Below are 26,343 nucleotides of genomic sequence, written 5' to 3' on the forward strand. Positions count from 1 at the left end.
ACCTTTGCCCGTAAGGTCTCTGGGTCCCTGCTCAAGTCTTCCTAATCCACAGCAAGGCTTTGCATAGTCCTTCTGCTTGCATCATTTATTTCTATGTGAATAATCAGCAGTCAGGAAGGCTTAACTAGGCTAGGAAGGCTTCTCATCACATCATTGACACCTGCACTCACAATGGTAGACCTCATTCACAGCTGCCTCTGAGCAGCTACTGAGAAAACTAGTCTAATGTGACATGTCCTTGTCTGTGGCCTTGCACAGACGGTTCAAAGTGCTGACCTTCCCCACACATTTTAGTGATGGGCAGGCTCCAGGGCACCAATGATTGAAGAAGCACTGAAACCACAGGCCTTCTCTGGTAGGGAAGGTGGAACAAGTGGAGACAGCCTCAGGTGATTTGAATAGTGCTCCAATGGTGCCTTAGACAGAAAACTGGACCAGAAAGGAGTGAAGATGCTTATTCCTAATATCATTCTATCAAAAATCACTTATTAAGCACCACTAAAAGGAGGAGTGATGATGATGATAATGCTTAGCCTTCTTTCTCAAAGAAGACCATGACATCAGGGAGGTGATGCCATGACGAGCATATGACTTGGATTTCAGTGAGGGGGGACTAAGCCAAGAAACCAGCTTCACTTTCTCCTCCAGAACCATCTGTGCCCAGTGGCCAGATAAGAACTAAGATGACTGGAGATGGCCCTGGATGAGAGGCAATCAGGATTAAGTGACTTGCCCAAGGTCACACAGCTAGTAAGTGACAAGTGTCAGAGGTCGAATTTGAACTTAGGTCCTCCCCTGACAATTAGGTCAGTGCTCTATGCACTGTATCTCCTAGTTGCCCAAATAGAGGAACAAAGTGCAGTGGAAAGAGGCGTAAACATGGAGTCAGGGCTCTTAGGTTTGACTAGGTCTGTCTACTAATTTAAGAGAAGTGACTGAAGTTAATTACTATGTAACTTGGGGCAAGTCATTTAGTATTTAAAGACCAGTTTCCTTGATCCCTTCTAGTTGTAGTTCTATGCATCTATTGTGATCATAGTTTTTGTAACCTTCCTGGGCCTTAGTCCCCCCCCCCCCCACCTTGTAAAAACAGATTTGACTAGATGGTATCTGATGTCACTTTACAAGTCAATCACCCATCCCATAATCTCAGGTGTCTAAGCCAATGGTATCAAACTCAAATAGAAATGGAAACCACAAATCCAAATCTAAGAATCTCTGTAGACCAGAAAGTGACTTAGTTTGAAAATGCAATGTTTTATTTACTTTATTATATTTTTAATTGTTTTTAAAAATATTTCCCAATTACAGTTTGATCTGGTTCTGGTCCATGGGGGAATGTGGCAGGCCATATATGTGTTTGACACCTCTGCTCTAAGACTACATCCTGGGCCCTCTTCTCTTCTCATGATTTTGTCAGCTCCCCTGGGATCAATTATCTCTATATAGACAAGTCACAAATCAATACAGCCAACCCCATTCTCTCTCCTGCATTCCAGACCTGACTATCCCTTAGGCATTTCAAAAATTCACCTCGTCCAGAACAATTCAGTAGTTTACCCTCTACATAAACCCTCTTCCAATATTTTCCTCTTTCTTTTGGAGGGGAGGACCAGTATTGTCCCCAATGAAGATGGCTTTCTTCATATTTAATAAAATACAAATTCCCATCAATTCTACCTCCGCAGCATCTCTCTACTTTCCTCCTCTTCTGTAGGCAGCACCCCAGTTCAGACCCTAATAAATAGCTGATTAACTGGATTACAGTAATCACCTCCCAATTGGTCTCCCTGCTCCTAGTTTCTAATCTCTTTAATTCATCAGTTACACAACTGTGAAAATAATCTTCCTAAGGCACAGGTCTGACCATGTCAAGCCCTTGCTCAAAAGCCCCCAGTGACTTTCAATTTCCTCTAGAAAAAACAGAAGTCCTCAGGCTGATTTTGATGGTCCTCCAAGAACTGTTTGTAACCCTCCTTTCCAACGTTATTTTGTCCTACTGACCCTTGTGAACTCTACTACTGTTGTTTAGTTATTTCAGTCAGGTTCAACTCTCTATGACCCCTTTTGAGGTGTTCTTGGCAAAGACACTGGAGTGGTTTGGAATTTCCTTCTCCAACACATTTGAAAAATGGGGAAACTGAGGCCAACAGATCAAATAACTAGCCCAGGGTCACATAGTTAGTATGTAGCTGAGGCTAGATTTGAACTCAGATCTTCCTGATTCCAAGTTCCACTATTATAGACAAAAGATGCTAGCTGTCCTTCAGACTTGGAATTCTATCCCCTTCCTCAAATGGGTTGCACAGGTTTCCCTTGTTTGGAATGCAGGGAATACTTCCTCACTTCTGTGGCTTGGAATTCTTAGTTTCTTTCAAGGATATGATTAGGAGTCACCTCCTACACAACAATGGCCTTTCCTGATCCCACCGTAGCTGGCAGCATCTTCAGCTTTCAGCCATTTCAGACATGATTGTTGAATTAAATTGCAATGGATGGCGATTTCTCTCTGTGGTGTGTGTGTTCTTTGTCCTGGGGAACCAATATAGGTATTTTGCTTCTTCCTAGTTTAAACAATTACTCTCAAGGGGCTCCCTTGCCTTGCCCCTGCACATGTCTCCAAGAAACTGATTCATATGACTCCCACTGCCTCCAGGATGCCTGGTGTTGGACAGGGGTGTGGCCATGCCCATTTTGGAAATTATAAGCCTGACCTCCAAAGGAAGTTAGAATCTCTGGGACCCTGTGAAAACAACCAGATGTCACTTGGAAGATATCTTTGACTTTGTCATCACTCAAAACCTTTACAAATGAAACTCCAAATTCACCTCAAAGCCAGGAGCATAGGTTAGGTCTCACTTGTTGCTCACTTGAGCTATCCATACATCAGGGAAGGAAACAGGGGTTACAACCTTGATTCCCCAGATTCCTGGATCTCTCCAGGCTTTTGGGTAGTGGTTCTCACAGGCCTCAAAGAATCCTCAAGTGGGCCACAGCAGTATGAATACTGGTACTATGCCTGGGCTCTTAGGGGTTTTGGGAGCTTGAGTCTAAAAAAAAGCAGTGCCCCTTCTGCCCATTCATTCTGCCAAGTCTGGGAATTGTATACTGTTAGGTAAGTAGATAAAGTATTAAACTTGAAATCAGAAGGACCATGAGTTCAAATCCTGTCCCACAGACCAGACTTTGACCAAGTTATATCACCTTGTCTTCATCAGTTTCCTCTTCTGTAAAAAGAGCTGGGAAAGGAAATGGCAAACGACTCCAGTAGCTTTGCCAAGAAAACTTCAGAAGTTATTGTGAAGAATCAGACACTACTGAAAAGACTGAACAACCAAAACATAATATATAGGACACCTACAAGCTATAGTGGATCAGGGGTTGCACCTGGAGTCAGGAAGACCTAAGTTCAAATACAACTTCAGTTACCTACTTGCTGTAAGACCCTGGCTAAGTCACTTAACTTCTATATCAGTTTCCTCATCTGCAAAATGGGAATAATAATAGCACCTACCTCCCAGAGCTGTTGGAGGATTAAATGTGATAATAATTGCAAAGTACTTAGGCATAGGCCTTGACCCATAGTAAGTGCTATATAAATATTAGGGTTGTTCAGTTGTTTCACTCATGTCCGATTCTTCATGACTCCACTTTGCAGTTTTCTTTGAAAAGATACTGGAGTGGCTTTTTTCCTCCTCCAATACAAACATTAAACATTAACTATTATTAACTATCGAGTGTTTTGCAAACTATACGTTGTGGTTATTATGATGATTATTACCATTATCATTATTTAATTGGAATAAGTAGGAAAGGGGGTCTTCGGTACTGATCAAAGGGATGGACAGTCAACATTGGCTCCCAGAAGCATGCAAGATTTTAAAACATCTTTAGCTACAATGACAACAAGCCTTCCCCTGCTCCTCTGAGTGTGCCCACCCTCAAAACCCCTGGCCCTACTGAATTACCTTATACCATACAACATCTGGCTCCTGCTCTGCAGTTTTATAGTCTTCCATGTCTGGGCAGACAATCTCCTTCCTTTTTGTGACTTCCGATTTTTCTGAATAGCGGATTTGGCTATTGTAGCACAGTCCGGATTCATTCTCTGCCACAGTCAAGGACATAGACACCTTCATGCAATAAGTTGAGTTTCTGGAAGAAGAGAGAAAAAAATGACAAAATGACTTTACTGGATGCTTACATCTTCATTTCTCTGATTTCTAATTTGAGAGTATTGACTTTTCCATTTAAGATTTCACCGAGGAGGGAATTCCTGCAAGGTGGCTAAACAAGACATGGTATGTAAAAAGCCTAGTCTTCTCACTCTCCCCACCCATGATCAAACAGTGAGCAATACACCAAAGAAAGTAATCAGAATAATCACAAGAGAAAGAAGGGCAAGGAAACAATTCCTTATATGGAAATTCCTAACCAAAACTTAATATCTCAAATCTATAAGATACTGCCCCACAGTTGACTGCTCCAGGCCCAGCGAAGCACGTCTATCAGACTCCACTCTTCTGTCCTGCCTTGCCAATAATATATAGTGGCTCAGGTGTTTACCCAGTTCCAATAATCTGGGTAGAAAAGATCAGCAAACAAAGCAGGAGAGAGGTGGGCCTACACTCAGGAGGATCTGACTTCAAATCTAGCATCAGATACTTACTAGTTGTGTGGCCCTGAGCAAGTCACTTAGCTTTTGTCTGCCTCAGTTTCCTCATCTGTAAAATGAGGATAACACTTACCTCCCAGGGTTGTGAAATGAAATATTTGTAATGTATTTAGCACAGTGCCTAGTACCTACTAAGTGTTCCATACTGAGCTACATGTATGCATGCATACATGTATACATAACTATTATTATTAGACAGTACGGGATGGGAGAGAACTTGATGCAACCTCACTAGAAAGAGACAGAATGAGAGATAGGGTCTAAGATCAGCCTACTCCATTATCTCAAAACAGTAAGAAATATACCAATGAGAATAAAGTGATAGGAGTGAACAGTAAATAGGTGACAGAAAATCATTCTTCTGTTGATATTTCAAATACTTTAGATCTGGCACACCAAGTGCATAAGTATGGAACAGGGGGCAGTTAAGGTGATCTGCATTTCAGAAGAAAAGTTCTAAATTGAAGAAGTAGAAAGTTTATCTGAGAAAAAAGTTATTTTTCAAGTGAATAAACCATCAAAACTGGAATCTAATATAATGAGTCTATATCAAGGAATTGAAGAAGTCAACTAAGAAATCCTAATTTAAAAAAATTACTATAGTACAAATAGGTTTCCAGCAACCATACATAAATAATTAATACATAAATGATAATCATACAAAAATTGCAAAATCCTTCAAAACCTCTAAAATGAAAAAACAATAAAATCATTGAAAATATAAGGAAATTAGGAGAGAAGTTAAAGATATCCAAGAAAAAATTAAAAAGACAAAGGAGTAGAGAATTTAAAAGAAATAACAGGAGAGTCTCTGAAAAAAAAATGAACCGTAGATTTAGAACTTGACATCAGAAAAGTGGGAGAAAAACTGCCCAAACAAAATAAAAAGAATAGAACACAAGAAAAACAACTGACCTTGAAGACAGAATACAAAGAGATTATTTTAGAATAAATTTTTCATATCCAACATTATTTTTTTTAAAAAAAGATTGAGTATCAGGAGATAATATAAGAAAATTACATAGACATTTTAGAATTAGAGAGCAAAATACAAACTGTTAGTACATATAAGGCAGGCACCTGGCCAGAAAGATGGTAAGGGAAGACAACATTTCCATTGTGTTCACCTCTGTTCTTTTTATTTTGTTTTTTTAATTATTTTTTAAGATTATTCAAGGCAATGGGGTTAAGTAACTTGCCCAAGGCCACATGGCTAAGTAATTATTATGTGTCCAAGGTAGGATTTGAACCCAGGTACTCCCGACTCCAAGGCCGGTACTCTATCCACTGAGGCACCTAGCCGCCCCTCCTCTGTTCTTTTTAAAGACTTTATAGAGTTAGATAATATACCACTCAACTTTCACTCATTTCATTTGAAAGGGCCTGCTTTAATCTATACTTAATTATTTTGGAGACAAACCTGAATTCTCAGGGATAGAAAACTCATGACCAATGGTCCTGTTGGGAGAAGGGGGTTCTATAGGATTTTCACTGATAGGATAACTCACTAACAAATCAGAGTCTATCCTGGAAAAAAGATAAAGGAACAATGTCACTTAACAATGACATTTAGCAATGGGACCAAACTGGCAAGAAAGGGACAAGCAGAAGGTAATCAGGCAAGCAACTACATTCTTACATGGCTGAATCAGAAGGTGGAGAGGACTGAACTTACTTCTGGGTTCCAAAATGCAAAAAGAATATCCAGGGGCAGCTAGGTGGCACAGTGTATAGAGCACTGGCCCTGAAGTCGGGAGTACCTGAGTTCAAATCTAGCCTCAGACACTTAATAATTACCTAGCTGTGTCCTTGGGCAAGCCACTTAACCCCATTTGCCTTGCAAAAAAAAAAATCCTAAAAAAAAAAAAAGAATATCCAGAAAAGGTCCAGAGGAGACCCCCCAAGATGCTGACAAGCCTCATATAATATGAGGTTTGGTGGAAAGAAATGCAAATTTTTAATCTGGAGAAGAAAAGAATTGGGGGGTGGTGGCAGTGAGTGGAGATGACAGTTGTAGAAGAGGTAATTATATTGTTCTCTTTGACCCCAGAGGGTGGAGTTGGTAAAAATGGGTAAAATTTGCAAAAAAAAAAAAAGACATTTAAATTTGCTTTAATTTAAAAATTCCTAATGGAAGCTACCCCAAAGAAGAATAAATTGCACCAAGAGACAGGTTGTCCTTCACTGGCAGTCTTTAAACCGAGACTACATGACTATTTATTGACTAAGAGGTCTTCTTACCCTAGAACATGATTCCAACCCTATACTGCCTTGATCCCATTGTGGAGTTTCTTCTGGAGCCTCCATTTTGGTTAAGGAATTCAGGCTTTGTTTCTCACTCTTAACTTGGTTACCAGGTCCCTTCCACTCCTGTCTTTTAGTTCCCTTTCTTCCATAAGAACTGAAAATCTTATGGACTGTCTTTTTGCTTTCATTTATAATTCTAGCACTTGAGTGACAGAAAATGCTCCTTTCTGAACAGAAGAAATTTTTTCGTTAGGTACCAGCTACACTAGATGACTGCTAAATCTCCAAACTGCTCTTATTCTGAGATGAAATCCAACTGTGCTGTGACCTGTTCCTACTACATGTAGTCTTTGAGGTTCATTTCTTGGAACCACATTTTCTGAGTCTGACCAGGAAGGATGGGGAGGAGACTGGAAAGCATATATTATATGGACTGGTTGAAGCAACGGGAGATAGTTCTGTGTCTGCACATAGTAGGTAATTGATAAAAGACTGAATGATTGCAAAGGGAAGTCTTGGGGGGGGGCTATGTATTAGTTGAGTTTAAATATCTGAAGTTCTATCCTCTGGGGGTGGCTTGCTCTGTTTGGCTTTAAAGAAAAAAACTGGAAAAGTGGATGGAAATTTCAGAGGACAGGTTTTTGTTCCAGATAGAAGACTCATATGAACCTAGAATGGGGTGTTTTGGAGGATGCAATAATGATGCCATATCTATAGCAATATAATAAGGTTGGTAAAATACTTTACCTATATTATTTGATTCCCACAATTACCTGGTGAGGTCATTGCTATAGATATTATTATTATTCCCATTTTACAAATGAGGAAAATGAGGCAGAGAAAGATTAAGTGATTTGCCCAAGCTCTCACATCGTTTTTTGGGGGGGTTGTTTTTTGCAAGGCAAAAGGGTTAGTTAAGTGACTTGCCCAGGGTCACACAGCTAAGTCATTATTAAATGTCTGCGGTCACATTTGAACTCATGTCCTCCTGACCCCAGAGTCAGTGCTCTACCCACTGCACCACCTAGCTGCCCCTCAAGGAATATTTTTTTGCAAGGCAATGAGGTTAAGTAACTTGTCCAAGATCCCTCAGCTAGAAAATCACAAAGTGTCTGAGGCCAGAATTGAACTCAGGTCCTCTCGACTCCAAGGCTGGTGCTCCATCCACTATACCACCCATTCCAGTAAGTGTTTTAAGTAGGATTTGAAAGCAAGTCTGCCTGGTACTTTATCCCTTATACCTTCCTAGGGTGCCCATTTGGTTATGTTAACCCCTCTATCTAAGAAATTCCAGGGTTTTTTTTATTTCCTCTAAGATCAGTTGAAATCTAATTCACCATCCTTCCCTGTTCAGGGTTCTAGCCTTGTCTTTTTTTTCCCCGATTCATTTTCCTGTGACTCACAGGTTTTGTCAAGTTACAAAGAAGCCCAAGGCCTCCTGAGTTGATGGTCATGACAACCTTATATTATATATCAGGGGTAAGGCCAGACCGAGCTACGAGGCCTGTGCTGTCAAGTCTAAGGCTGAAGAAGGCCGATAGTCTGGAGCTGAGGTTGATTTTTATGAGGTGTGTAATCTTGCCCTGGCCCAGCTCCCACTAACAATCTTGCATTATTTAGATTTTATTTTAAAAAGTGCCCCAGGCCAGTTCTATTTAAAATGTTTCCTGTAACTGGGACCTAAAAATGTTACTTTTCTTTCATTAGGTACAATTAGAGCTGTGTAAGGTTGAGGAGCTCGATGGTCTACGAGCAAGATCACGGCTTGTTCCTACTTATTTCTTAGCATAGCTTGATGAGAACAAAATACATCCTTGGGAACACAGGCTTAATGCCATACATTTATTCAATGAACTTGGCCTTTCTTAGTGCTTTTACATCCAGTTGATTCTGAAGTCATTAGGAGGAGAAGGAGATAATCCTGAATTTATAGCTGAGAAACTGAGGCCCGGGTAGGAGAAATCATTTTTGCAAGGTTAGAAAGGGAGTTATATCTTTTGAAAGATGAAATTGTGATGAAAAGAAATCATGGATTAATTTGTGGTTCTGGATTTGGCAGAGATAGAGCTGCCAGCAGATTTCTGGAGTTTAAATCTACCACCACCACCACCATCAGCCCCACTAAAATGTCTTCCCGGCATCACATCCCAGCTACATGAACCTGACATCAATATCATTATGGCTGGTTTTTGATCCGTTTCCTAGTCTTCACTTAATTCCTTGTTCTGCACAGTTGATCTACACCAAGAATAATGCTTCTATTTCTGATATCTCAATGAAAATTTTGCTTCAATTTTCCTTCTGTGGATCCTCAGCAAAGCACTCTTTATATCTTTCCCCCCGAGTCTTAGATTTCCACATAAGAGAATGTAATAATTTGAGTAAATACATACATATGAGTCTAATCTGCCACTGATTTTATCTACTGTATTCCTTTTTGGAAAATACGTGTTGTCATCCAACGTTACATACTGGCTATGAGTTCTATTGTACCCAACTACTGTGGCCTTTGTGTTGGCGTCTCTAGTTGACCTGTCCATCCAGAATTCACTTTGGCAAAATCTACAAATAGCTAAAAACTAAGTTTCCTCATATGTGGGATGAAGGGCCCCATAGATCTCATACAAGCGCTCTGGTTGTGTATGCATGGTTATATACATATGTGTGAGTGTACAGGAAACAGGGAAGTCTTTCTTCAATTCCAGAAAAAGTCAAGAAAAACGCCAAGGGCTCAGAGAAACACATAAATCATCAATTGAATACTCTTTTCTCTCTAGTGGGTTAGTAGGTTCTATTTACCACAGGGTCCTAAAGACTTACAGATTTCCAAGTGCTACTTAGTAGTATGAATTCCCTTAAGAAAGGAAATACATTTGGGACTCCTGGACAGGCCATCCTTTCTGCCCTGACTCCAAATCCTACCTTACCCACCTAGTCTGAGTAACACACATTAATTAGGGGGTACAGGGTACAGATCATCTGCTTCTCTGTATCATGACTCTGGTGTTCAAGGATAAGTATCTACAAGAAAGACTCACATTTGATTAGTTTTTGGGGAGTGTGTGTGTGTGTGTGTGTGTGTGTGTGTTGTCTTTCCCAACAGAATATAAACTCCTTGAGGACAGGTACTGTTTTGCTAAGGTCTTTGTATCCCCAGAACTTAACATAATGAAAGGCTCACAGAAAGTCTTTAATACATGTTTGCTGACTGACTGATGCCAAATAGAATTCTCCCTGCAACAGAAGCCATAAATATGATCTCTCAGGTAAGGGACCAGGAAATTCTCTTCTTCTTTTTTTTTTTTTTTGGTAGTTTTTGCAAGGCAATGGAATGAAGTGGCTTGCCCAAGGCCACAAAGCTAAGTAATTATGAAGTGTCTGAGATCGTATTTGAACTCAGGTCCTCCTGACTCCAAGGCCACTGCTCTATTCACTACGCCACCTAGCTGCCCCTAAATTCTCCTCTTCTTTTGATGGAAAGTTGAATGCTCAAACTCTTGACTCTGAAGTTCCTTATATGGTTGCCTTGACCGTAAACACTGCCTAGAAGTATTTCCTCTCCTCTTTAAAGAATAAGTGGTAATGGAAAAGGAGGAAGGGACTGCAGGATTAGAGAAGGGCTTGGAAAGATAGCTAATGTACTGCACAACAGTGTCAGCATCCCTGAAGCAGCTAGGTGGCACAGTGAACAGAGCCCAGGGTCTGGAGTTAGGAACACCTGAGTTCAAATTTAACCTCAGACTCTCAGTAACTGTGTGACCCCAAACCTTTTTGTAGCCTCTGTCCCAAACATTGGTATGAGATCCTCATTGAAGTCAGTCTCCCTTTTGGAGACTCTCCAATCAGTAGTTTTCTTTAAGTGTTCTGTTACTTCGGTGATTTGAGAGAGCAGATGAGAAGATGAAAAGGCCAATTCCATGTCATAATACTGTGTCACTGTGAGCAAGTCACATAACCTCTGTCTACCTCAGTTTTCCTCATGGGTAGAATGAGGTTAATACCAGCACGTAGCTCTGAAGGTTTTTGTAAGCTTCAAATGAGATAATATTTATGAAAGAGCTTACCAGAGTCCCTGATATTTCACAAATGTTTCCTTTCTATCTAAAGGGTAGTTATGATAATAATAATGTGACAAATAATAATAATAATAATATCTACATGATACATTGGGGTTTATAAAAGAAAGAGGCAACAAACCTTTATACAGCACCTAGTATATTCCAAATATTATCCCATTTAATCCTTGCTATAATTATGGTCCAAAAGGATCTTGAAAGTCTTGGAAACCTTAGGGTGAACTGAATAAAATGAAAACCAGCAAATTAAAGGTGAAGTCAACACAGCTTCTCAAATACAAGATGGAAGTGATCATTAACTATGTGATGTTCTAATCCCAAAAGCTAATGCAATCTTGGGTTACACTAGGAAAGGGAATCTATATTCCCAGAAAAAAGGAAGTGATGACTTTGCTGTACTCTGTGCCAGTCAGAACATATCTGAAAGACTGTATTCATTTTGGGACATAACAGTTGAGGAAGGACATTAATAAACTGAAAAGCATCCAGAGGGAGGTAATCAGGATAGTAAAATGGTCATGAATCCTTAGGATATGAGGCTCATTTGAAGGCATTCATGATATTTAGCCTCAAAAACTGAACAGTCAAAAGGGCTGGGGAAATTGTAGCTTTAAGCATTTGAAGGATTGCCATATGAAAGTGAGATGAGATGACTTCATGACCCCAGAGGGCAGAACCAGCAGTATAAAGTAGAAGCTGCAAAGAGGCAAATTTAGACTTCAGATAAGGGAAACTTTCTTATGATTTGAGACTACTAAAAAGTAAAAGAGACTGCCTTGCAAGGTTGTGAGTTACCCATCATTGTACAGACAGGTTGAAGCATAGCTTCTTCTTGAGCTTAGTACAGATTCCTTTTAAGGTAAGATCTGATGATCATGTTTCAAATGGCAATAAGATACAAAACTCAGACCAAATTACAAACATTACTTTTCTTGGGTCAATGAAAGCTTAGGAGTAAAAACTTAGGTAAACTTAGAAAAAAATGTAAAAATAATTTTACTTGAAAAAGGGATTGGAGTGACCAAGGTCCTTACCACTTCTTTCCTTTTTATCATTGTCAACTCAGAAAATCTTTTACGATTCAGATCTGGGGAAACCAAAAATATTATATTCCATCTAGAGAGAAAATTATATTTCTGGGAATTACCTTCCCATCTCCTAAAAATTTGTGAAAACTGTCACTAAAGCTCTAATAAGCTGCAATGCAATTTTGCCCAAACAGGCAAAATATGTTTTAATTGCCACTAATGTCCTTAAATCAACATATAACCTGTTAGGTAAACAAGCAATTAGCTAGCTTATTTGACTTTGAATAGAAGATAATTTGTGAGCAATTCCTCCCAACTACTGATGGAGGAATTCAACCTTCAGTTAAGAAAAGGAGAATCTCCAAATGGGAATAAGCCTTTTTCTATGTGCCTTGGAATGGAATCACTGCAATGAATCTGACTAAGTTGCTCAAACTCAAACTGAAACGATCTATGAAGTGAATTTGAGTGTTTTTAAAAAATCATGAATCACCTTAAATCAGAACTTTATTCATATTTTTGAAAATGAATGAAATGGGAATACAATCAAGTTATCAACTGAGTTCTTCCAAGCATGCTTTTGTTGGGAAGTTAAACAATAGAAACAGAGAAAAATCTCAAGAGTTGGATTCATCTTATTTTAAAGATTTGTGGGAAGGTAGGGAAATGAATACTATAGAAGATTACATATGATCAAGAATACTATACGATAAAAAATATAGCAACAGCAGCATAAGCATGGACCACTGGATAGTCAGTAAAGTTCTCCGTAACTCCACAAAAATTTCTATATCAGAAAAGTAATCAAGTTTCAGCTTTTATATCTCAAAATTACAAGGGAAGTGCCAAAAAAGATTGTTGAGTTGGGTAGGTGTATCTAAGCCCAGATTTCATGTAGCACTTCAAAACAGGGTAAAGGGTGTCAAATAAAACAAGTGAGTGACCACAACACAAAGAATGGAAGGGAAAGAAAACTTGAAAGAAAAAAGTTTGCACAAAAACTACACCAAAAAAACAAACCCTAAGAAATAAGCAGGTAATACACGGTCACTATAGCAATGAAGTACTCTTGGGAATTATAGAGCTGGAAGCAAACTCAGAATTTCTACAATCCAACTTCCTCAATTTATAGATGAGATCATTAAAGCTCAAGGAAATTAAGTCCCTTGTCCAAGATCCCCTAGGTAGTTAACATCAAACATTAGATTTGAATCCAAGTCCTCTGACATAAGAACTGGTGTCCTTTCTGACATATAGAGCACGAGCAGGTAAAAAGAACTACCATAAAAACACAAACAAGAATTCACTAATAAGTACACCTCTAAGAGAAATAAATATATATATATATATGTGTGTGTGTGTGTGTGTGTGTGTGTGTGTGTATGACATCACAAGAGAAAATGTGCATATATTTATATATATATAAATAAAACATTGTAGACATTAACAACAATATTGTGAGTTGATCAGCCTTGATGTATACAACTCCTCTCAGCAGTTCAGAGACCTAGAATATCTTTATTAGACCTGTTAGGAACTATGCTGACCATATTCAGAGGAAAAACCAAACCAAACCAAAAAACACTACACAATCTGAATGAACACTGCATTTACTTTTTAAAAATTTCTTTCATATTTTTCCTTCCAACCTCATGGTTTTCTTTCTTTTCCCCTAGTTCTAATTCTTCATACAGAAAATGACTAATCTGTAAACATGTTAAACACAAATGTATTTGTACCATGTTCACCAGACTGTTCACCACTGAGAGGAGGGGTGTAGGAAGGGAAGGTGGAAGGAAATTATGCAACTTATAAATATGCATATGCATGTGTATGAATGTTGAAGAACTTTCAAAACATGCAACTGTAAAAATAAAACAAAGCATCAATTGGGAATAAAAATAAATGTTGGCAAAATTGGAAGAAAATTTCAGATTTCCATATAGCAAAGCCACAGAGGTAAGGAAGGAGCTCAGTAAGCTACTCTGAGAACTACTGGACTAGAAAGGACAAATAAATAAACATCATGAATACCATATTTTAGAAACCATACAAAGACTTCTCAGAAGGTCTAGAAATAGATTGCAGAATACAAAATGATAGGACCCACATGATGCTTACTCTGAGGACCCTAAAGTTTAACTTGCTCATAAATGTGGTCACCAAATTCTGGCACTTCAAAATCAGAGACAATCTTACTAGAAATCTAAGCTACACAGGAAGATATTGAATAAGATAATGTAATGCAAAACAACAAAAAAATGAAAGGAAAATTTTCTATACTCTCAAATTATTTATTCTCCAGAATTAAGTCCATTCCATTATGATAAAGGATATTCTTTAATGAAATTAAAATATACATTATTGGGGCGGCTAGGTGGCATAGTGGATAAAGCACTGGCCTTGGAGTCAGGAGTACCTGGGTTCAAATCCAGACACTTCAAATCAGACACTTAATTATTACCTAGCTGTGTGTGTGTCCTTGGGCAAGCCACTTAACCCCATTTGCCTTGCAAAAACATAAAAAAATATACATTATTTTCTGCTGAGAAATACATAACTGGTCAGAGATTTTGATATGTTTCTGAAGAACCAGGAGTGAGGAAATGAGTAAGAAGAAGAAGAAAAGAAATATTACAATAGTATTTAGAGGGCTGAACAAACTTAATAATCTTAGCTGTAAATACAAATGGAGTGAACTAATAAAATGTAGGAAGGTATAAGAGTTGATTGAAAAACAAAAATCAAGAAGTTGTTATAAGAAACACAAAAAGATTCATACAGAGTTAAAATCAAGGATCTTAAAACTATAAAGGAACCTCAGGTATTCATCTAATCCAACATTATTTTACAGATAAGGAAAATGAGGTTCATAATGGTCATAAATGGGTCTCAGGTTTCAAATAAACTATTTTAATAATAGCTATGATGTAACTAATATAAAATGTTTTTCATGACTGCAAAAATATAACATATGTCAAACTGGTTGTCTTATCAATAAGGGAGAAGAGAGGGAGGGAGAAAATTTAGAACTCAATTTTTTTAAAAACTGAAAGTTAAAAATTGTTTTTCCATTTAATTTGGGAAAAATAAAATATTACATATGCTTTAAAAGAAAAATCAAAAAATAGATATGACAGCTATTTGGTGGTTTATGGATAATAAACTTATGCAATTTACTTATTTTTTTTGGCTGTGTATGGCACTTTTGCAAATGTTGGTAACATGCCAAAACATGCATAATTTATAAATAAATTCAGCAATATCAACCCATTAAACATATTACACATAACCATAACACAATAAAATGTGAAATAAGAAATATGATTAATCTTAAAGAATAGCTAGTTAAATAAAAAGGTATAGAAACAAATAATAATATCAAAGAAAATTATAAGAATATAATAATACGACAAAATTTGTGGCAAGCATGAAAATGAACCCTTAGGGAAAAATCTTTATCTTTAAAAATGGATGTCAACTAAAGAGGAAAAGGAAGTCTATGAATTAATCATATAATTCTAAAACAGTCAGTACAGTGACTGGCAAGTCAGTTTTCATCTCAATAATATTTTGCTTCAAAATTCACTCCTGCTTTTTAAAAGATTTCTTTGTCTTCTTTTGTAATTGTTAACTTGCCAAATTTTACTTATCAAATTATTAATTTGATAAATTAATGATTCTAAAATAAGACAGAAAGTAGAAACCTTAGAAGTTAGCTAATCTTAAAAAATACTGTTGAGGTGACCAATAAAGTCAACTGCTATTTTTTTTTAATGACCAACTACCAAAGAACTAGTTAATTTGATTAGAGAGATAAGAAAACCAAATCAATGATTTTTTAAAAGAAGAAAGCATCAATTTACAATGGAGGGTGAATAATGATCATTATTTGAAAAACTATAATATGTTAAATTATGAGCCAACAAAAGCAAAAACTTAAATGGATGAATAGTTGCAAAAAGTTAAAAAATCCAGATTATTAAAGTGGAAATAGAGAATCTAGACATCAGCAAAGTGGTTCAGTGGATAGTGTGCTACATCTGGAATCAGGAAGATTTATATTCCTGAGTTCAAATCCAGTCTCAGGTATTTACTAGCTGTGTGACCCTGAGCAAGTCATTTAACTTGGTTTGCTTCTTTTATGAAGCAAACTCAGTTTACTCTTTTATGAAATAAACTAGAGGACGAAGTGGCATGGTATACTAGTACCTTTCCCAAGAAAACTGCAAAAGGCCTCGCAAAGATGGGATGTGACTGATCAATAACAAAAGAATCAGAAAGAATAAGAAATTGAGCAAATCATAAATAAACTTTCAAACTGAAAAAAAATCCAGATAGTTTTGCCATTGAATTTTATCAACTATATAAAGAAGTATTAACCTCTTTGCTAAATGCTGGATTCAGAGTCCATAACATCTAAGTTCAAGTCCTTCCTCAGGGACTTATAAGCTTTGTGACCCTGGTCTAATTCCTAGGTTTTAGTTTCCTTATCTGTAAAGTATGGATAACAGCACCCACCTCACAAATAAAATAGAGAAAGGAAATTTATTCTAATACTAACAAATATTAATTAAACTAATATAAATACTAGTAAAGAAGCTAGAGTAACAAATTTAAATATTTTATTATGTTAAACCAGATATGAAATAATGATTCAACATTGGAAAGATTATAAACAGAATAAATCATATGAACAACAAATGTAATTTAAAAACAAGCTTTTATGAAATGAGAGAGAAAAGACCATCATTGAAATATTGTATTCATTTATATGAACACAATGAAAACATATGCTAATATAAATGCTCTTCCTTAACACGACAAAAAAAGTATCCATTTAAAACCAAGAACTAGCATTATTTATATTATAAATACTAGACAGTTCATATTAAGATCAGGATGATGAACAAAAGTTCCCATTGTCTCCACTATAATATGACAAAGTATTAAAAATCCTAGGTAGGACAGTTATACAAAAGTAGAAACTGAAGGAATAAGCATAGACAAATGATGCTAAATGCAACAAATCCTCCTAAAGAAGGGGAAATTACTTCTTTCTGCAGAGGACATAACTGTTTATTTACAGAATCAAATAAATTAAATGAAAATATTAAGTGAAAGGATAACTTCAGTAAAGAAATTATAAACAAAAGAAATCCATAATTACCATGAACTTTTTTTATATATTATTAATAAAAGGCGGGAAGAAGAGATAGAAAGAGAAATTCCATAACCATAAAATGTGTAAAAGGATTGAATGATATTCTACTGTGACACGCCCAGGAATTAACTATAAAGACAAAACCTTCCTTACAAAGATAAAGGAAGACAAACAATTGGAGAGATATTATTTATTGTTTCTTATTGGTCCAAACTAAAACATATATATATATATATATATATATATATATATATATATATATGTATGTATATTATATATACATTTAGTTCTGTCTAAATTATCATGAGATTATTTTAAATAACTGGATATAAGAATTAAAAATTTCAACTGGAAGCACAAAGGGCCATGAATTTCAAAGGAAATTATGAGAAAAACAAACAAGCAAGCTATAGGAATTAAAGAGGCCTAGAATTATCTGATCTTAAATGATAAAGACAAAGCAGTAACCATAAAATCTATTTGGTATTAGATAAAAGAACAGAAAAGTCATTCAGTAGAAAAGAAGATGCAAACAAAAAAATATAAGAAAATGAGCATAGCAAATCAGTTTAACAAATCCAAGAAAACAAGCACTTGAAAGAAGGAAGTTTGAATCAGACAGGCAGAGACATCTCTTTGGTTTGTATTTCATAGGCATTTTCATATACATCTCTTCCCTGACCCTACCTATCAAGCCTAGTAATAAATAATGAAAAAGAACAAAGAAAAATAGAAATTATTTTGGCAAAGCTAATGAAAGCTTCAACTGCACCTAACAGTATATACAACATTCTATACCTACAGATAACCAAAAAATAGTGATAGTTCATTTTCTCAAGTCTTTTCCAGGAACAAATTTGGTCTTTAAGATTACCCAGTTTTCATTGCTTGTTTTTGTTCTTTCCTTGTGTAGATATTCCATATAGCATTTACCTGACTTTGCTTACATCACTCTGAGGGGGCAATAAAAGTACCTGGTATTCATGCATCACAATTCATGGAGATAGTTGTCAAGTCATGGCTTAATGTAGTAGCTCAAAAGAAATGAGAGATGTGCAAATTTAGATATCTCCTTACCAAATGTCATTGACTATTTGTGCCAGATCTGTGATAGACTCTTCCAAGCTCATATTGCTTTGATCAATTACAGTCATACACACTATACCTTGACCCTGACAGTGGGATATCATTTTGGTTCTCTTTATTTATGAAGGACAACAACACTGCTACTACAAAAGTGCTACCATACATATGAGATCTAGTCTACCTTTGACATCCTTATAGTACGTGTTAAGCAATTCAGATATCTGACTTGGGCTCTGAATCTCAGAGTCATAGTATATGGACACTACAGTTAAGTTACATGGATGATTTACACAAATGTCTAAGACAAAAAGTCATTCACCAATAGGAAATTGGTGAAATAATTTTAAATTTTATTCAGAACCTAAATATGACAAAAGAAAATTTCCACACAGAAAACAGAACACTAAAAGAGGATTATATATGAAACAATGCTTGATTTAAAAAAAATCCTAATAAATTCTATACTTCCTTTCAAAATGCTGTTTATCTATGCCTTCTTATTAGTTTCTGTGCATTAAAAAAAATAGCAACCTAAATCTGGGGAAAATTACTATTGCTGCCCCTCTTCTTTGATACTTCCCCTTCATTAATGATCAGAAAGGGGAAAAAACCCCATAAAATTAGCATAGTCAAGCAAAATGATTGCACACAGTGATCATGTCCAATAATGTAGGCCTCTGCATCTTGTATCCTGCACTTCTCTGTCAGGAATTGGTAATGTGATTCAACATATTCACTACAGGCCTTTGTGAGACACAGTTAGTTATTGCTTTGATCAGACTTTTTAATAATTTTAAAGTTATTATCTTCTTTACAATGCTATTTTCCAAGTATAAATTGTTTCCTGGGCTCATACCATTTCACTTTGAGTCAATTCACACTACTGAGTATTCTCTGCAATTGTTTTGAAATTATTTCTTGAGCCTGACCAACAATCCGCTACATTCATAGATCACAATTTCTTCTAGCATTCCTCAATTGTTGAAGAGTCCATCTAAGGCACTCTCTCAGATTCCATTCTATTCTTTTCTTTTCTTTATTTACTCCCTTTTAGTCTTCCCTTCAAGATGAATAAGGTTGCTTTCATTGCATCAATTTACTTCTGTATAATACTTGCCAAAATTCTTTCTAAAATTTGCATTTGGTATATTTCTATACTGAATCCCAGCATGCACGTGTGTGTGTGATTAATATTTATTTATTTAATTAATTATTATTATTATTTTTTTTTGCAAGGCAGTGGGGTTAAGTGGCTTGCCCAAGGCCACACAGCTAGGTAATTATTAAGTATCTGAGGCCGAATTTGAACTCAGGTCCTCCTGACTCCAGGGCCGGTGCTCTATCCACTACGCCACCTAGCTGCCCCTGTGTGTGTGTGATTGAGAGAGAGAGAGAGAGAGAGAGAGAGAGAGAGAGAGAGAGAGAGAGAGAGAATATAAGGGAGAGAGAGAGAGAATTTAACTTTTAAAAAAAATTCAAGTGAGAATCAGGTTCCTCTGATGTCACCTTTATTTTCCACATCTTTAGTGTACATTCTTACTTTTTTCTAATTATGAAAAATAGCAAGTTCAATCCTTTTCTTCCTCCTTTTTCCATTACCAGATTCCTCTTTTACTTCCCCTTTATTTAACTACCTCAATACACTTTGAAGACATTAAGCTCCTGAAGGGATGATACTTATTGCTTCTCCTTCTATTAAAATGTTAGCATGATATCCTATAGTTCCCTCCAATTGCTGAAATCAAACTTTCCTCTGAGTTCTAGTGTTTATATTTCAAAGTTCCTATTCATGTCTGTTCTTTTCATCAGGAACGCTTCACCCTCTATTCCACTGAGAATTTTCTCCCTACGGGAATATATTTAGTTTTGAAAGACAAATTATTGTTGGTTGTAAGCCCATTATCTTTAGCCTTTCAGAATATTATAATCCAAGGTCTTCTTTTATTTTGAGTATACTACCAAGTCTTTTTCTTGATATTTGAATTACTTCTTTTGGAATTCTTTCAGTATGTTTGTTTTTCTTTCTGGATTTTGCCTATGATATTCTTGGCACATTTCTTCTGGGGTTCCTTTCAGGGGGTAAATGGTGAATTCTTTCTAGGTTGACTTTGCCCTCTGGTTCATAGAGATCTGGGCAGTTTTCATTTATGATTTCTTGACATATAATGTCAGGGCTCTTTTCTTCTTAATTGTGGTTTTCCAGGGATTCCAGTGAGTCTTAAATTATCTCTCTTTGGCCTGTTTTACAAGTCAGTTGCTTTTGATGTTAGACATTTTACACTGTCATCTTTTTTTTAAGTCAATTTGGTTATAGTATTTCTTACTGTCTTGTGGAGTCATGATTCTCATTAGATTCTCTTATTTCTCAGGGTGACCATTTCATGGCTAAGTTTTACCATTTTCTTTTCTAGGTTATTCATTTTTATCCAGTTCTCTCCTCAAGAGCATTTATTTAATTGCTAATCCCTTGCTTCATTTCTTCTTTGTATTTATATTACATGGTCTTTGTGAAAAATTCATATTTTTACCTTTAAGTCTCTACTTTCAATAGTTATGGATTTAGAATTGCAAATATTTTTATACTGGTTTGGGTATGCTCTGATTTACTGCTGTATCCAGCTTAATTCCTAAATTGTGGTCTTGTTCCAGGGCTAGGTTCTGACCCAAGATGTACTTTTGGGCAAGGTGGCTAGATTTGCCTAGTCTTGCCCTATATGTTCCCCATTTCCTGTGCAAATCTCCACTTTCTCAGATTATTATCCCCTTTCCCATCTTGATCTTTGGGGTTCAGAATACTAGCTCTTCCGGTATCTCTCTGGAGATTCACGACAGAATATTGCAGACTTAGAACTAGTGGACTTGTTTCAGTCTGAATACTGTATGTATTACACTGCATGGCACCAGATTAGCCACTGCAACTACCCAGGTTTCCAAGATTCTCTTAAGGGGATTTCTGAATACTCCACAACTTTTCTCAGTGGAATCCTCTGCTTTTCCTGCATCTCAACACAGATTGCTATGCGTGTCCCATCTCTGGTCACATGAACTATAGCTTTTGTCTAAGAGGTCTTGTTTTTCTATTGCCCTAAGACTTCTGGTTAACTTTGCATGTTCTTCTGGGGAGCAGATGCCATTTAATATAGGTCCACATTGAGGATTTTCAATTATTATTTGGTCTGATTAGAACAACAGGGTTTTGATGTATTTAAAGTAGGATATTTGGGAAGCCTATGTCTCGGGCAGGCATTCATTTTGGCAAGAATTCTCACGGTATTTTTTTCAACAGTTTTTAAAGAGATAAACACAAACTATCCATAACCATATAGAAATCACTTCAGTTTACTTAGAAATGCACATTGAAATAACTCAGGTTTTAACTCAAATTCAGAAAATTGAAATTAACGATCAAAGAAAGAAAGGCCAATGTTGTAGGTGGGGAGCTAAATCATTCTTGTTGCTATTTTGAATTGGTCCAATCACTTTGGAAAACAAGGTAAGAAAAGTTATTAAACTCTTCATACCCTCTGACCAAATGATCTCTTCATTAAGCATATTTTGGTGTAAAGAAAACAGAAATAAGAAATCTATATACACTGATATAAATGAAGACCCATGAGCAGAGCCTTGAAGGAAGCTAAGAGTTCTAAGAGGTTGTTATGAGGAAAAAGGATATGGCAGGTATGGGACACAAGAGTTGGGAGAGGAGAGAGAGAGGAGACAGCCCTTGCAAAGATAGGGGCACTGTGGTACAGGGGAAATTTATAATTTACTGTTTTATAATCAGAGGACCTGGGTTCATGTCCTGAATCTGTGACTAACTGCCTATAGGTCTTTAGGTAGTCACAGTATCTCTCTGGGTCTCTTTCCCCTATAGCAAATTGGGGGGGTTAGGACTAGATAAACTTTAGCTCTATGAATTCTGGGGTCAAGCATTTTGGAAGAATCCACCTTTTTTTCTCATCTACTAAGCTGTCCCAGCTCCATCTCTGAGTGCTTTATCCAATGGTTTTGCCATTTCTCTAATAATAAATCTTTATTTCCCATCAGTTTCACTATAACTCTCTCAGAACCTGGATTGGACTGCCACCAAGCATGTTTAGGCAGCTCGCCCTGTGGCCTACTGGGTAGTGAGCACTCTTGCAAGGGGGGAAGTGAAGGGGAAAAAAAGGAGGATTAGGAGGGAGAGAGAACCTGCTGCTCCCTCTTTCTACCTTACAGCATCACCAATCTTTCCAAAGACACCCCTTGGCACCTCCTTCTTGGCATCACAGAAATCACTCAGCATTCTGGGCAGAAACTGCAGATAACTTACTTCTTATGCAAAATTTGCCCTTGACAAGACCTTTCCACTGAGGGAAATGAATAAAGAACACAAGTTAAGAGGGAAAGAGAATTTTAAAAGAGAGCCGGGGCAGTGGACCTTTAGGCCTCTGAGACTTGGCCACCTTCTTGGGCCGTGTTTGAATACCTAAACTATTCCTTTTTTTCTCTGACATAAAACCCTTAGGGAAGAAATATTGTCTTTTTCAATGTCTTTCACAGAACTGCATAGAGGGCCTATGTAATAAATAATAAATACCCTGGTTTTTCGGGAGGGCGGGCAAAGGAGAGAAATGACTTGCTTTCTCTCCTTCCATGAGCTTAAAATCAGGAAAACCATTTTCTGTGAACTCATAGGTTCAGTAGGAACCTTGAATGGCAGCCTGGGGAAAGGGTGGAGCAATGAGTCCAAAGAGGGAAGGCAAGACAAATACCACAAAGAAGGGTATATAAGGTTTGCTTCAGAGATCACAGGAATTCTTAACATAGATTGAATTATGAACTTGTTTTGTTTTTTTTTAAATTGATAACAGGATTTCAATATAGTTGATTTTTTTGGTAACACTGTATTTTAAGTGATACATATAAAACTATTATTCTGAGAAAGAAAGAAATTGTAGGTGAAGACTGCCCAAGGGGTTTGTGACAAAAAAAAAAATAAAAGATTTGGAACCCCCTGGCCTAGGGGTAGCTAGGTGGACCCCTAGAGGATAGAGACTGGTCCTGGAGTTAAGAGGAGTCTGAGTCCAAACCTGGCCTCAGACACTAGCTATTTGATACTGGGTAAGTCACTTAATGCCACTTGCCTCCCCCAAAATAAAAAGAACCCCTGACCTAGATGATCTCTAAGTCCTACCCTGGGGCAGTTAAGTGATGCTGTGAATAGAATGCTATATGTGGAGTACAGGAAATATGAGTACAAATTCTGCCTCAGATAATAACTAATAGCTATGTGATCCTGGGCAAGACATTGGACCTCCCTCAGGCTCAATTGCAAAACCTGTTAAATTGGCATAATAATGGTACCTACTTCACAGGTTTGTTGAAAAGATAAAATGAGAAGATATATGTAAACTGATATCATCATCATCATCATCATCATCATCATCATGATGTCTGTGATGCTATGACTAGATGTTTCCAACAGTTTTCTCTTATGAAATGTTTTACCTAATCAAATTATTATTAGGCAACATTTAAGAATCACCCATGTTTGGCACCCAAAAGATAATGGAGGTGGGATTAAAGCATCTATAACATGCTTCTAATGATGATTTCTATGTAAGAAGCAGTGGCAAAGATGTCATCTAGGAAATGTGCCATTGGGTAAGGAAGGGGGCCAGTTCAAGTATTCTATTGGTTCCCCCAGGGATATTGGGAAACCATGAAGAAGGTTGATCAGTTCGTTGGACAGAGTTTTCATAAAAGATTTTTAAAAGGACATAGATAAGAGTCACATAGGAGAAAGCCTGGATGTCCCTCGATAGTTCCTGTAGAAGGAATACCAGTACCAATGAGCTCACAGAGTCATTAAAGTATCTACTTAAGTAACAAAAGTGATGATAACACTGCCAATACCAATTTGATACAGCACTAAACAGTTCGTATCCCTATGAGAAAGAGAGTATATGGGTTATCATCCTCATTTTAGACCAAATGAATCTGAGGCCCAGAGAGGTCAAATGATTTATCAAGGTTATATAGTAAGTAGTGCAGTCAGGAATTGAAGCCAATTCTTTAGTCTCCAATTTTCGTGCCCTTTCTATTTTACCAGGCACTCTAATGCCAGATGGTTTTTCCTTAATTCAAGTAGAAATACTGTTCTTCTCAGGATAAGTACTTAAGGGGATTTGGGATGCATACACACACACTCTCTCTCTCTCTCTCTCTCTCTCTCTCTCTCTCTCTCTCTCTCTCTCTCCCCCCCCCCCATGGTTTTATTAGCTATGCTCATTTTCAAGATTTTTTTTTCAAAAGTCCAAAAGAGATCATTTTTAAAAAATGGATACCCACGACATGGAAAAAAATTATTCACCATCCTTGGACACATGTTTTTCAGTTTGGTTTTGAGCATGAAAGGTATAGTGTCTCAATACTTTTCTCTAGCATGTGGGTCAGATGCAAGGATAGGGACATTGACTGAATCTCCCCAAAACTGTTGATGATGGTACCTCCATGGGTCACAGCAGCTTGGAATGATCTACTGAGCCTCGACCTTTGACCTTGCTTTCCATGTTCTGCCTACAGACCAAGCTATTCTCTGAGGAGAAAGTTCTGTCTGTTGATCTCTAAAAAAGCTTCAAATGCAAAGAGTCCTGGCCTTAGAGGTGAGCGTCCAGAATCAAGTCTTTGTATTGCCAGTCAACACATATTTCAACACAATACTAACAAAACCAATGCAATGAAAACAGACACTGTATGATGAGAGTTAGATTGGAAGGATCTCTTCCATGGGCCCAAAAATAATTTCTAGAAAGGATTGGGATTTTTTTTAATTTTAAAAATGGCTAAAATATACATTACTGCCCTTTTATACATTAGTCCTTTGGTTGAAGGGGGTGCTCTGAGCTTTTATCTCAATAACAATAATTACAACAACCAAAATCAAACACTGTTTAAAATCTTTGTTTGCTAGCAATATTCTGGAAGTCAACATGGAAAGAAAACATGAGTGAGTACTGGAAGGGTGACATGAATGAGGTCTGGGATGGTTCCATAAGCAAAAGGGTCCAAATGCCTCATAAAAGCACCTAAAGGTGCTTTGCAACTCAATGCAAAGAGTGATAGATTGGGGGAGAGAAGACATGGCTTCTAATCCTGATTCTACTATTCACTACTTGTCCAATCTTATACAAGTCACTAAGTCTTGTTGGGCCTCAGTTTGCCCATACATAAAATGAGGAGGTTGGACTACTTGACCTCTGAGATTCCTTCTAGCCCTAGATCTATGATCCTGAGTGAACTTGGGCAAGCTACTTAACTTCTTGGGGTCTTAGTTTCCTCCTAAAATGAAGGGGTAGGACTACATTGTCTCTAATGATCCCTTTAGCTCTAGATCGGTGATTCCAGGGTCTTATGACTGTGGCAAACACCATTTTATTTCAAGTAATCTGACAACAAAAGTAATGAGCTCCCATCTATATGGAACAACTCTAACTCCCCATTGAATGTTTCCTTAAGGAAGTTGAGTAGGACATGGCTTTGATGTCTTGTCCTTCTTCCTCCTAATTGGACCTCTTACAGTCACAGTGAAATGAGTTCCACAAATTAATTTCTGGTTTCTTTGCGCTTTGGGTCTTTGCCATTTGTTTCATTTAGCATGATTTGTTCCTATGAATATTCCTCATTCTGTGTAGCTTTGATATGATCTGATTGTGAGTACAGAAATATGCTTATTTCTCTTCCATTTGGAACTTCCCCTTGTTCTGCTGGATCTCCAGTTGACCAAATCACCAACCTATTGGACTCCTCAATGGGAGGTTATTCCATTACCACTATTATATTTAAGCCAGATTTTACCAACATCAACATTTTGATATGAAATATCACTTGAAAGTTCATGCACTTAGAGCAGACTAAAGCCAGAAAAGGTTATGTGACCTGCCCAAGGGGCACTGGTCAATCTTTGAACACAGGTTTGTGTGTGTGTGTGTTTTTTAACTCCAAAGATTCTAAGGGTTGCTTCTTTTTGTTCTCAAAGATGACCAAAATGACACCACTATGTTAGAGTTAAGATACGGTGTGTCT

At 37.0% G+C, this 26,343-nt stretch overlaps 1 protein-coding gene across 2 annotated transcripts in view; it reads right to left on the reverse strand.

Moving 5' to 3' along the window:
- IL1RAPL2 (interleukin 1 receptor accessory protein like 2) overlaps positions 1-26,343 on the reverse strand; it is a 1,037,032-nt gene that overhangs the window by 450,398 nt on the left and 560,291 nt on the right. For both annotated transcript variants that reach the window (XM_074207403.1, XM_074207404.1), the window contains one exon: positions 3,969-4,155. In XM_074207403.1, the coding sequence (XP_074063504.1) occupies positions 3,969-4,155 (187 nt within the window). The remainder of the gene's footprint in view (positions 1-3,968; positions 4,156-26,343) is intronic.

Source organism: Macrotis lagotis, chromosome X, assembly GCF_037893015.1.
Source record: "Macrotis lagotis isolate mMagLag1 chromosome X, bilby.v1.9.chrom.fasta, whole genome shotgun sequence".
Classification (NCBI taxonomy): Eukaryota; Metazoa; Chordata; class Mammalia; order Peramelemorphia; family Peramelidae; genus Macrotis; species Macrotis lagotis.